This window comes from Vigna unguiculata, chromosome 3 (assembly GCF_004118075.2).
Source record: "Vigna unguiculata cultivar IT97K-499-35 chromosome 3, ASM411807v1, whole genome shotgun sequence".
In the NCBI taxonomy this organism is placed as follows: domain Eukaryota; kingdom Viridiplantae; phylum Streptophyta; class Magnoliopsida; order Fabales; family Fabaceae; genus Vigna; species Vigna unguiculata.
In genome coordinates this window covers 52,342,972-52,354,506 of record NC_040281.1, presented here as the reverse complement: position 1 = coordinate 52,354,506, position 11,535 = coordinate 52,342,972, and the positions used below count along the sequence as shown (strand labels likewise).

General features: G+C 33.2%; 2 protein-coding genes across 4 annotated transcripts; both read left to right on the top strand.

The window, feature by feature from the left end:
• The first annotated feature begins 811 nt into the window (after positions 1–811).
• Positions 812–5,704, top strand: LOC114177722 (calmodulin-binding protein 60 A). Of its 3 annotated transcripts, XM_028063202.1 has the most exons (8): positions 813–1,379; positions 1,446–1,527; positions 1,713–1,791; positions 2,903–2,955; positions 3,114–3,601; positions 4,019–4,179; positions 4,506–4,709; positions 4,797–5,704. In XM_028063202.1, the coding sequence occupies exons 3-8, from the start codon at positions 1,729–1,731 to the stop codon at positions 5,382–5,384; spliced, it is 1,557 nt and encodes a 518-aa protein (XP_027919003.1). In that variant the 5' UTR covers positions 813–1,379; positions 1,446–1,527; positions 1,713–1,728; the 3' UTR covers positions 5,385–5,704. The 3 variants fall into 3 exon arrangements, with proteins under 3 accessions (XP_027919002.1, XP_027919004.1, XP_027919003.1); XM_028063201.1 differs by lacking the exon at positions 1,446–1,527 and having other exon boundaries at positions 812–1,379; XM_028063203.1 differs by lacking the exon at positions 1,446–1,527 and having other exon boundaries at positions 812–1,379; positions 4,506–4,672; positions 4,797–5,115.
• Positions 5,705–8,160: 2,456 nt separating this feature from the next.
• LOC114176930 (LIM domain-containing protein WLIM1-like) lies at positions 8,161–11,500 on the top strand. Its single transcript, XM_028062134.1, has 5 exons — positions 8,161–8,723; positions 9,957–10,053; positions 10,159–10,199; positions 10,335–10,424; positions 11,069–11,500. Exons 1-5 carry the CDS (start codon positions 8,586–8,588, stop codon positions 11,315–11,317), a joined length of 615 nt encoding a protein of 204 aa, XP_027917935.1. The 5' UTR covers positions 8,161–8,585; the 3' UTR covers positions 11,318–11,500.
• Positions 11,501–11,535: the final 35 nt, after the last annotated feature.

The following is an 11,535-nucleotide window of genomic DNA, read 5'->3' as shown; positions in this document are numbered from 1 at the left end:
TATAAAAGTATTAAGTTATAACCGTGTAACCTTATAAATTGTTACATCACTGAATTTTGCCAATTCAATATTTGAATCATGAATATTTGTTATCAATATATTTTTTTTAAATTGATAACTTATAAAAAAATATTAGTTAAATAATGTGTATTTGAGTATATATATATATATATATATATATATATATATATATATATATATATATATATATATAAACTATAAATAAGATAATTTTAAGTTAATATAAAATGTTGAACAAATTTGTAATGAAATAAAAAACATGATTTATTAAATTTTGAATAACAAATGTCGAGTCTGGGACCGGCATTGTTAGTCTTTATTTTAGGTATGTGGTTGATAAAAAAAGACAAGCATGCCAAATACTAATCCCACTGCCTAAGGAATTGTTGTTAAAGGTAGTTACTTTAAAGCATGTTCAAACACAGTGTTGGTTGTTAAAACAATTTTTTCTCAGAACTTTACCCATATCAAAGGAGTTAATACCACAATTACACTATCATCATCTGTAATTGCAAAAAATAATAGGAGGGTGAAAAAGTTTGGATTTTTGTGATGCCCTGTTGATGAAAGGATAGTTATTTTTATGGCAAGGTTTGAAGGAGGGATAAGAGAGGTTGGTCCTAAACTTATAAGGGGATACGTATATCACATATACTTCACTCAATCACTTACAGTCACGGGAAGCGCGTTGAAGGGGATATGTATGTGGAGCTACTACTACTGTGGGCCCAGTTTTACCAAGTCGTATAACGCGCTTATAATGGACCCACTCATTCTACCTTGGCTAAGATGTTGTTGTTGTGTTGTTCCTCCTTCTTCTTTCACCCACTTTAACTTAACCGTTTCTTTCCTCCCTTCCCCTGACTCAACTCAATCATCACACAGTGATGGTGGCGTTGTCGCTGTTTGCACAATCAAAATCCAAAGGTGGCAGTAGATGACGAGGAAAGTTGAAGGCAGAGAAGCATCCCAGACTCGGACAATGGTTAGAAACATGACACGGAAGTACTAAAAAGTCGAACTACGAGAAGGAGAGAAGAAGAACGCACGCTGGGCTCTCTACCCCTTTTATCATATATTTTTTTGGACCTTACCGTGTTGTTTTTCTTGTCCTTTATTGTTTCCTGCTTCTCTTCCCTGTCGTATCCACACACTATATATGTAACTTTCTGCTCCCTTTCTTCTTCCTCTTTATCTTTCTCCACTCTCTGCTCTCTGTCGCATGTTGCTCGATTTTAATACCCAACAACACACCATACCCATTTTTTCTTTATTCCCTCACCCATGTCGCTCAAGCGCCGCCCCGATGACGGCAAGACTCCAGACGACAAGCGGAGGAAGCCGCCTCCTTTCTCCAGGTGCGTGTTCCACTTGGAAACTCCCCAATTGGGTTTTTCAATTCCAGCTGAATGTGTCTTCTTTAGGTTCAATTTTGTTCTGGGTGTCCCTGTCAAAATGCTCTCGTGGGATCAGGGACTTCAGGGACTTCCACGTGTTTGTTTAAATGTAAAGCAGACTCAACCCTCTTGTTTGTTGATTGTTTAACCTGGAATGTAGAATAAAAATGGAAGTTATCTCAATAGCGAATGGAGATGGCAAATCAAACACATTAAATTTGTCAAGTGCTATAATTTATTAACGGAACTGTGAAGTTTTTCTTTCTGACATTGGTTGTAATGAATAATGTGTAGTGTGGTGCGTGACGTGATGAGATTACAATCACTCGGGCATTTGCTGGAGCCAATTCTTGAACCATTGGTTCGGAAAGTGGTATGAATTTTACCTGTCATAACATTATGGATTAGTTGCATTTATTTATGTTTCTGATTTTCAATTTTGTTTTCTGTTTATGCTGTTTCGTGAAGATATGATATGTTCATTATTCTTGGGCGCTTCTTGATGGTTTGTGGACATGATTGTTCTTCTTGGAATAATTGAATTCATTTAGTCAGACAATTAAATTAGTGCTTGTGAGTATCACCATGGTTTGCAGGCTGCAGATAACTTGTGTTGCATTCACCTTGTTGGCCCAACACCAGGTGCCACCATTCTCCATTGTGGAAAACTTCAGACTGCTTTCTAACCAAACCATTTTCCATATAAAAGCCTATGAATGTTAGTTCTATCGAATGCAATGACTATTGGATTTTGAGTATTGTCACAGAAGAAGACTCACAAACCAAAGATATACTTTAGACCTACTTTGATTTGACTCATTTCAAAACCTGTCATTTGACTTTGATGTACTGAAACAAGTTAGGAAATATTTAATTTGATAAAATTAAGCTACTCACCTAGTTTCCTAGACTTGTCTATATCTATAAATCTATAAATGAAATGAAAAACCAGGAAAAACGAAGGAAAAGAAAAAAGAAAACACTTGAAGAACTTACCTGGTTGAATTTGTGCTCGTGCAATTATCTCCTAAGATGTCAACCTTTCTTTTTGGTTGGTCTTTGACTGGGACGATCATGTGGAGGACTTACAAAAACTGAATTTTATGCTTCCATTATTTTTCCTGTATCTTGAAAGCATATATACTGATTTACACAAACAAAATACTAGTTCTTTTAGGTTATTTATTTCATAATTTAACCCTGCACCCTGCTTATTATATTTGTGAGATAAGTGAACCAATAAGATGAAGTCCTGTTCATATTGGGCAATGAGTGTTAAGTCCAGTAATGCAGCAAAACATAATTCCCTTTCTAGGACATTAATGTTATGAACAATTGGATGTGATTTTTTATGGAAATCATATGTTAATTCTCTCTCTCTCTCTTATGAGGTAGCATGCTTAAATTTTGATCCTATAAATGTTAGTTCCACTTTTACTGATAGTTGATGTCAGACACCAATCAAGTATGTGATCTCTTTACAGGTTAAGGAAGAAGTTGAAGCTGCCCTAAAGAGGCATTTAACCAGCATGAAACAGTAAGAAATAATCTCCTGCTGATTATTTAAATTCCAGTAACTTGGACGTGGTATTGAGCTAAAAGAATGGACTTGGAAAAAATGCTGTAATTGAATGATTTGAAATTGTGTAGCTTGACTGAAGTTATTTCTTATGCAACCTTTTTACTTGTTTTCAGGACCTGTGGGAAGGAGTTGCATACTACTGAATTAAGAAATTTGCAGCTGCAGTTTGAAAACAGCATTTCTCTGCCTGTCTTTACTGGAGGTCGGATTGAAGGAGAGGATGGTTCTAACCTAAGAATAAGTTTAGTTGATGGCCTAACTGGGGAGGTTGTCTGTACAGGACCTGAATCCATGGCTAAGGTGGAAATTGTAGTTCTTGAGGGTGATTTTGAAGAAGAAAGTGATATTTGGATGCCCGAAGAGTTCAAGAGCAATATTGTGAGAGAGAGGGAAGGAAAAAAGCCCCTTCTTACAGGAGATGTAATCTTATATCTTAAAGATGGTGTTGGTATGGTGGGTGAAATTTCGTATACGGATAATTCAAGCTGGACAAGGAGCCGCAGGTTCAGGCTTGGGGCAAGAGTTTTGGACAACTTTGATGGTGTTAGAATAAGAGAAGCAAAGACAGAATCATTTATTGTCAGAGATCACAGGGGAGAATGTGAGTATTTATATCTGTTTAGACGTATTAAGATCTGATGTTTGCAGATGCTATCAAAATTTACCTTTTAGACTAATTTTGAACTCTAGAAGGCTGAGATGTTTATGATACGAAAATGTATGCAATTGACATAATGCGGTGATAGGTTTGCTTAAAATATTTTTATGTGGAGAATATCGTAACAAAAAACCAGGACACATGCTGTTTACTGGTCCTGATTTTTTAATCTGATATTTCCATGATTTTCTTTTTGGTATAAAATCAATTATTTATCTTCATTCTATATTTATTTTTTGGAAATGAATTGAAAGTCTAAAAAACTGAATCCCTTGATTACAGTAAATATATATGTATAATAGAACATATTAACAAGAGAGTAATTTAAACTTAGTTTGAATATCTGATTTATGGCTGCAGTGTATAAGAAGCACCATCCTCCTAGTATGTCGGATGAAGTTTGGAGATTGGAAAAGATAGGCAAGGATGGAGCTTTCCACAAGCGTTTGAGTCGGGAAAAGATCCTTACTGTTAGAGAGTTTCTCACGCTTCTCAATCTGGATCCAGCAAAGCTGCGCAGTGTAATAATTTAAAGTGTTTTTTTACTTTCAAATTGTTTTTGTAGTTTGTCATTTGAAGGGATTTGGCAATAACTTTCATTGGCACTGTTTAGTTTTCACCAGTCATGTTAACTGTCAAGGCATTTAGATTAGCTTTGTAATTATCAAATCAGAAACCTCCAAGGTAATAGGTTTATACATTGATGAAGACATCCCATTCTGTTACTGTCACTAGCTTGATTAGGCTCTATGGGTGAATCATTATCATTATATAAAAGTAAAGCACTCCTTTGATTAACCAAAGTTCTGAATGGTAAACATTCTAATCATTGGTTGGAAATGTGCAGATACTGGGCACTGGGATGTCTGCAAAGATGTGGGAAGTAACTGTGGAGCATGCTCGAACTTGTGTACTTGATACAACTAGGCACGTGTACTTCCCTTCTAATTCTCAGCAACATGGTGTGGTCTTCAATGCTGTGGGACAAGTGACTGGACTGCTTTCTGAATGCGAGTATGTCACAGTAGATAAGCTGTCTGAAACTGAAAAGGCATTTATCCCTCATCACCTATTACTTGCTTTACTCTTCCCTTCTCTTATTTCTCTTTAATAATTAGCAATGATTTTCCACCATCAGGTTGAGGCTCAAAACACAGTTGCTACTGCATTAAGACAAGGGGAGAAATATGCAACTTTTGAAGATGAAGATTCTCTCATGGAAGGGTCTTCACACTTAACTAATGTACTTCACTCTCACTCCCCAAGCTCTCCCAAGACTGAGGGATCAAGTGCCAACAAGCTTTTGGGTCCCCAAAAAACTGGAGGATTCAATTACCCCCAAACAAATGCCTCTTCTCCAGATATCATGTCATCCATTTATTCTGTTGGTGGAACTAGTAGCTTGGATGACTATTGCTTGCCTAATTTCGACAACATGGGCCTCAGATATGATCAGACCCTCAGTTTTCCTGTCCAAGTCTCCAACTCTTTGATCTGTGACACTGATTCAATGGCTCATGCTTTTAGTGAAGAAGATCATCTGCAATTTTTTGATACTGATCTTCAATCTCACGTTGAAGCTGACTTACAGAGTGCTGTTGATAGCTTCATGCTCGCACGTTCTACAGCCAATGGTGGTGCGCAGAGGAGATGGAGAAAGGTATGCAACGTCCTAAAATGGTTCATGGTTAGGAAACGAGGAAACCAAATACAGGTAAGGTTGTGAAGAAAATGAAAGTTCAGTTACTAATGTACATTGCGCTCATGAATGCGACAAAAAATTATTCTGCCCCTTTTAAAGAGAAAAAGTTATGGTTTCTCTTAGATGTAAGTAAATACATCTGTGCATTTGTTCTTAAAGCTTGCCAGATGTCATAGAATTGCTCTACCCTTTGGTTATTAATTTTGTATATACTTGTATTTTACGGTCAGGAGAGGATTTCTGGTTGTTGGCAGATGCTTAGTAATTTCAAGATCCAGTTACCTTTATTCTGGATCATATTTTTGTAAGCATGTTGTCTAATAAAATCAGTTTTTTTCCGAGAATGTTGGTTCACCATGAAAACTTTTATCAGATATCTGGATGTTCTTTATACAGGACAGTAAAAGTGTTCACACAGAACCTAGTAATTCCAGATCTGGTTCAGTTGCTTCTAGATGCAGATCCAAACGCGCAGAAACTGATCTTATTTAAGATAAAATCTCTAAATATAAAGCAATCTTGAATTAAAATATTGAAATTATAATGAATTAGTTGAAAATCTAATCTAAATGAAATAGAATAATGCTTTATTATATAAGACTTGTGAGTAAAAGTGAATATTATTTTTGATAATTCAAAGAGTACAAGAAGGATCAATATTTATATAACTTTGATCACGAACACTATGGCAGAATTATGGACATTAGATAAAATTTGACTAATACAAATATGGAAATCCTTCCAAGACAATCCTAATGAAAAAAAAAAAAAATCTAATTAAATTTGTAAAGTAAACAATGCACATTTCTTGTTACACATGCTAATACTTCTATCCATAATTGTGAATAAAATCTTAAAATCGTTCCGTAAGTAACCTGTTATTAAAAATTTCGTCAGTTGATTTTCAGAAAAAAACATGTTATCTCTGTAAAGTAATTGTGAAATATTTCCTCTTTGAAGTACTTATTTATTTCTATACGTTTTTCTCTGCTTGTTCAATTGGATTATGGCAAATTCTAATGTAAAAGATTTTTATATTACCAAAAGATTGTATTTATTATGAAACTACGAGTTGATTCATGAAATATATGTAAGCAAAAAGGCTTTTTTCTTCAGTAAAAACATATGGGCGTACGAATTTTTGTAGAAGTATATACAAGAAATTTATAACTTATATTATCTTATTGAACCAAAGACCATGTTTTAAGAAAAAATATTTCACAAGAATCTTTCTCTAGGTGTATTTTAAAGTTAACGTAAACAAATATTTAATGTAGAGAAACAATTATTACTGATTTAACCAATTATAACAGAAAGATTGGCAAATTTATTTTAAATTAAAAATAAATAAAATTAAAAACTTTGTATATTCTCAAGATATTTAGTATATTTAGTTTTTCAATATTTTATTAGTCCAGAAATATAAATTACTTAATAAATAATCTACACCATAAGAATTTAAACTAATTAAATCCAATTTAAAAAGCATGAAAAACACAATATGTGAATATATATGTTTTAAAAATTTATCAGCTAGTCCAATTGTGTTCTATGTTTTTCAATTTGATTTTATTTTTCTAACATTCGAATTTATACTTTCTATTTTTTAGAGAAAAATATGTATTACAACGTAACTTTTCTTAATTATTTAAGTAGGCTAATCATATTTTTCTTCTCTCCATGTGTAAATATGGACAACAACGATAAAAAAAAATTAAACCTTTACTTGCAATTAATGTTGGAGCTTTAAAAATGAAATCGAGGTATTGAATGAAGTTCTCAGCTAACACAATAGTGTATGAAAGTTTATTTTTCTTTTCTGTGGTTCCAAAATTAATAATATTCTATTTCTTTATAATTATATTCCATGTACTATGTAAATATAAGATTTTTTTACATAAGTTGATCTATTCACTTATCCACACACACAATCACTTCTATTTTTTTATTGAGGTACTATTTCTCTATCCATTAACGCCAAATGCCTTAGCTTCGTAGTTAGTACAGTTTTCACGATTTGTCAACATCATTAAAGTCGCAACAATGAGTTTGAAGAAGTACGAGAATATATGCTTGCAATAATTTAGTCTTCCATTAACAAAAAAAGAATATTCTTAGTGTCTGTTCTGTATATGAAATCATGTATCATATATTTAAACATTTTGGAACCTTCAATTTTAGGATGTTTATCGCAATTCTACTTTTATTAACTTTTGAAGTATTCGTTGAAGTTTAAGCTGCTGAGTATTGCATTCTATGGATTTTGCCTACTATTCTTTTATCTTGATAATGATAGTACGAGCCTCTCAAATAAATTCATAAGTGATTCAAAATAAAGCATATCTAGATCATGATGGTACCTGGCTCTCAAATAAAGTTTTAAAGTTAAATATTTTGTTTTTGAAAAGAACCTCTCTAAAAAACTACGAAAAAAGTTATTCAAAAATGATGGGCCACTAATGTTTTGCTTTTCAATTCTTGAATTGTTCATCAACCACACCTTTTTTACCTAATAATAATAATAAAATTAAAGTCAGATATTTCGGCCAAGCAATTTTTCACAGATTAATTTTTTAAAATTAACAAGACAAGGTCATTGGTCAACGGAAATTTTTATAAATACCCTTCTTACTGAAATAGTTCACTCCTTTTCCTAGTCTTTATCTTAGGTTAGATGTAAGAAAATCATTTGTGATTTGATATTACTTTTAGTTGATGTTTTTGAAACTAGACCAAATTCATCAAAGTACTAGTTCAAAAAGATTCAATCGGGGTAGAACAAACATTAATAAAATGACTAATAATTCAATATAACATCTAAAGTAATACTAAAAAATGTTTTATGGTTGGTTGGTAAGTTTAGAAGGTAATTCTAGTGCAGAAAAGAGAGGGAAAAACACGTAAGGTATATTGCAGCAGATGAAAATGTGAATACACCTGAATGATTGAGACATGTACATCTGTCTGGTTGATGGTAGAATGGTCATTTCAGCAGAGGCTCTGCCGGTGCCATTGGTGGCCCAAAGCCGTCATCAGCTAGTCCCAAATCAAATCATCAAACTGGCCATTATGAATACAGCTAACTTTGTTTTATATTTGTCTTTTGTTCAACTCTTAAATATTAGACCAATGGACAATTCAACATGATCACCACCTGTTTGAAAATTTTCCCATCCCAGAATTTTGAAAGAAAGTATTCACCCTCTATTCAATTCTCCAACTGAGATGGCATCATTTGCAGGCACCACCCAGAAGTGCACAGCTTGTGAAAAGAAAGTATATTGGGTGGAACAGCTTACTGCTGACAACAAGGTGTACCATAAATCGTGTTTCAGATGTCACCACTGCAAGGGCACCCTCAAGGTCAGACCAAACATAGGATCGTGCTTTTAGATTTTCTTTGCTCCGAATTTGATCAAAGCTTCATTTGAGTTTTTACTCTTAGATTGGTTGAATGATTGTTTTCTGTTCTTCTGGTGGATTGATGATGATTTGTATGATTTAATGCATGGAAAGTGTATCTTTTCTTCCTTTATGAGGACACGTTGCTAAGAGTATCTGCTAGAAAAATATGTTCTGTTTCCAGTAATAATCATACAATGTGACTTGAGTGAGATATAGGAAAAAGGAGCATTGTAATCCTAGAATTGAGGGTTGGAAATAGACCAGAATTGATGATATCTATTGTACCTTAGAGAGAATGGTCCAGTGTGAATAACAGATTGAGATATGTTACCTGTTTTTCAATCTGAATAAGGAGAATGTGGCCCTGAGTAGGGAAGAGGCCAAGATGAATCCATGTGGCGAATCCATATAGTAAAGTGTAGAATAAAAGGATATTCCTGTTGGACACTAATTTCAGATGAATTTGTTCCTATTTCTACTTCATATCTTTCAAAGAGTGCCCAACACTATTCTCCAGATGCCATTTCCATCTTTAGCCATGAGGAAGAAAATCCTATTTTTCACAACAAAATTTTCAAGAAATTTAAACTAATTGACGTGGTTGACTGGTAGAATAATTACTGTGTGAGATTGCATTTTTCCTATATCTGATAAACTTTTTGTACCTTTCCTCTTGTGATAACTGTTATGCATTTAATTGCAAAGAACCTAATCTTAGATGCTTTATGTATCTTTATTTTATTCTACTAATAGTAATTTAAGAATTCATATTTGGATTCTGAAAGTATACCATTTATCTAACAGCTATCTTCTTCTCGATGTTTGAGATTTGGATGCACGTTACTTAATCCACGTCGATGGTTGTCCAACTCACTCATCAAATTTTAGTTTTTCTTTTAAAAACTTTGAATCTGTAAGCCTGTTTTGTAAGCCTGTTTCATCAGACACTGACTTGATCAGTGGAGGAAGTTTTAGAATCATGTGACAACTTTCTATTCCATATTATCTGTTTTAAAACTTTGTTTTTACTTCACATATATAACACTTTTAAAATAAAAATTTATTTATTGTTTTCTCAACAATATTTTTCTTATTTATCATTGTTGCTCTCAAACATTAATTCATAACAATAAAATACTTTTTACACGCAGAATTTAAAATAGAAACTTGTTTTTGTTGTGCATCCTGCAGCTGGGTAATTATTGTTCCTTTGAGGGTGTCCTATACTGCAAGCCCCATTTTGATCAACTGTTTAAGATGACTGGAAGCTTGGACAAAAGTTTTGAAGGTGAATTAATGCTATATATGCAGTTATTTTTTGAAAACAAATACTTCTTTTAGTTTTAGCAATGTACACTCTTCTCAAGTTATTCTGTTATATTCATGTTTGAAGGTATTCCAAGAATTGCTAGAGTTGAAAGATCTGCAGATCAGGTTTTTACACATTCTTAATACACACAAAAAAAATCTTTCTATCGTTAGGATTCTTGTTTAGGATTGTAGGAAAATGCATTTGCTACAAGTAAAAAAAAATTAATTCCCTTTGTATTGTCTCTGGGAATTCCACAGGTCCAAATCAACAACAAGGTTTCAAGGTTGTTTTCTGGAACTCAGGAAAAGTGTGTTGTTTGCAAGAAAACAGTGTACCCAATTGAAAAGGTATATAATATTGTTAGTGATCTTCAGATCTTCCCATTGTTAAATATTTCTCTAAAACAAGTGTCTGTAGTAGAAATGAACAACTAAGAATCTATGTACTTAAATTTTTAAAAGATTAATATCATAACAGGCTTTAAATTAAATTAGCAGTAGATACGTTCTTAGTGCTTATTTTAAAACCAAATTCACTTTGGAAGATGATTATTCTAGTTATACAAAATCATTAGCTTAATATTATTAAACGTGGAAGAAGCACTAGAAACAAAAATATAATTTTCCAGTATTTGTTTAAAAAGGGGAAATAAACGAATTGAAAGAGCCAGAAATAACAGCGAATAACGCATCTCACACTCTGGCATATAAAAATAATCAATTATCATCATCCATTTTTGCAATGGAGACACAAAAAATAGGAGACAGTAGATTCAAATAAAATATATAATACTAGAGAAGATAAAATAAAAAAAAATTAAGTTATTTGTTTAAAATTTTACGAAGTCAAATGCACACATTCATAGGGCACTTGGCATCCCAAGATATACCCCAGAAAAAGAGTGACCATAAACAGCATAATGAAAAACTTAACTACCTGAAACTAAATTAGATGATGTCTTTTTTTACTGATGGCACAGTTGTTTCTTCAGGTGGCTGTTGATGGAAAATGTTACCACAAATCTTGTTTCAGATGCACCCATGGAGGTTGTGTGATCAGTCCATCAAATTATGTTGCTCATGAACATCTTCTTTATTGCAGACACCACCATACCCAGCTCTTCAAGCAAAAGGGTAACTTCAGCCAATTAGTGAAGCAAGAAAATCTCCAACTCACCACTCAAAACACCACACAACCTGCAACTAATGGCACTGCAAGTCCACCTCATCACTCTTCTTAGGTTTCACCAAGTGTCCCTGTTACACTACCAACTTCTATTTCTTTCATTATTTATGTTATAATAGTTGTGTGGCAAGCTTGTAAACACAACTTTAAACTTATTTTTGATTGTTTTTGTTATTTTGCGTTCAGAAAGAATTCATGTATACTTCCATTAAAGTCCTATTGTTGGCCGCTTGGTGCATATACTATGAATATTTGAATAAACTTATAATATTT

Excerpts from the sequence above, each read along its gene's own strand:
- LOC114177722 (XM_028063201.1), top strand. The coding sequence starts at position 1,306 with ATGTCGCTCAAGCGCCGCCCCGATGACGGCAAGACTCCAGACGACAAG. Across the intron at positions 1,792-2,902 it reads AACCATTGGTTCGGAAAGTG|GTTAAGGAAGAAGTTGAAGC; the intron begins GTATGAATTTTA and ends ATCTCTTTACAG. Across the intron at positions 3,602-4,018 it reads CAGAGATCACAGGGGAGAAT|TGTATAAGAAGCACCATCCT; the intron begins GTGAGTATTTAT and ends TTATGGCTGCAG.
- LOC114176930 (XM_028062134.1), top strand. The coding sequence starts at position 8,586 with ATGGCATCATTTGCAGGCACCACCCAGAAGTGCACAGCTTGTGAAAAG. Across the intron at positions 8,724-9,956 it reads ACTGCAAGGGCACCCTCAAG|CTGGGTAATTATTGTTCCTT; the intron begins GTCAGACCAAAC and ends TGCATCCTGCAG. Across the intron at positions 10,200-10,334 it reads TTGAAAGATCTGCAGATCAG|GTCCAAATCAACAACAAGGT; the intron begins GTTTTTACACAT and ends GGAATTCCACAG.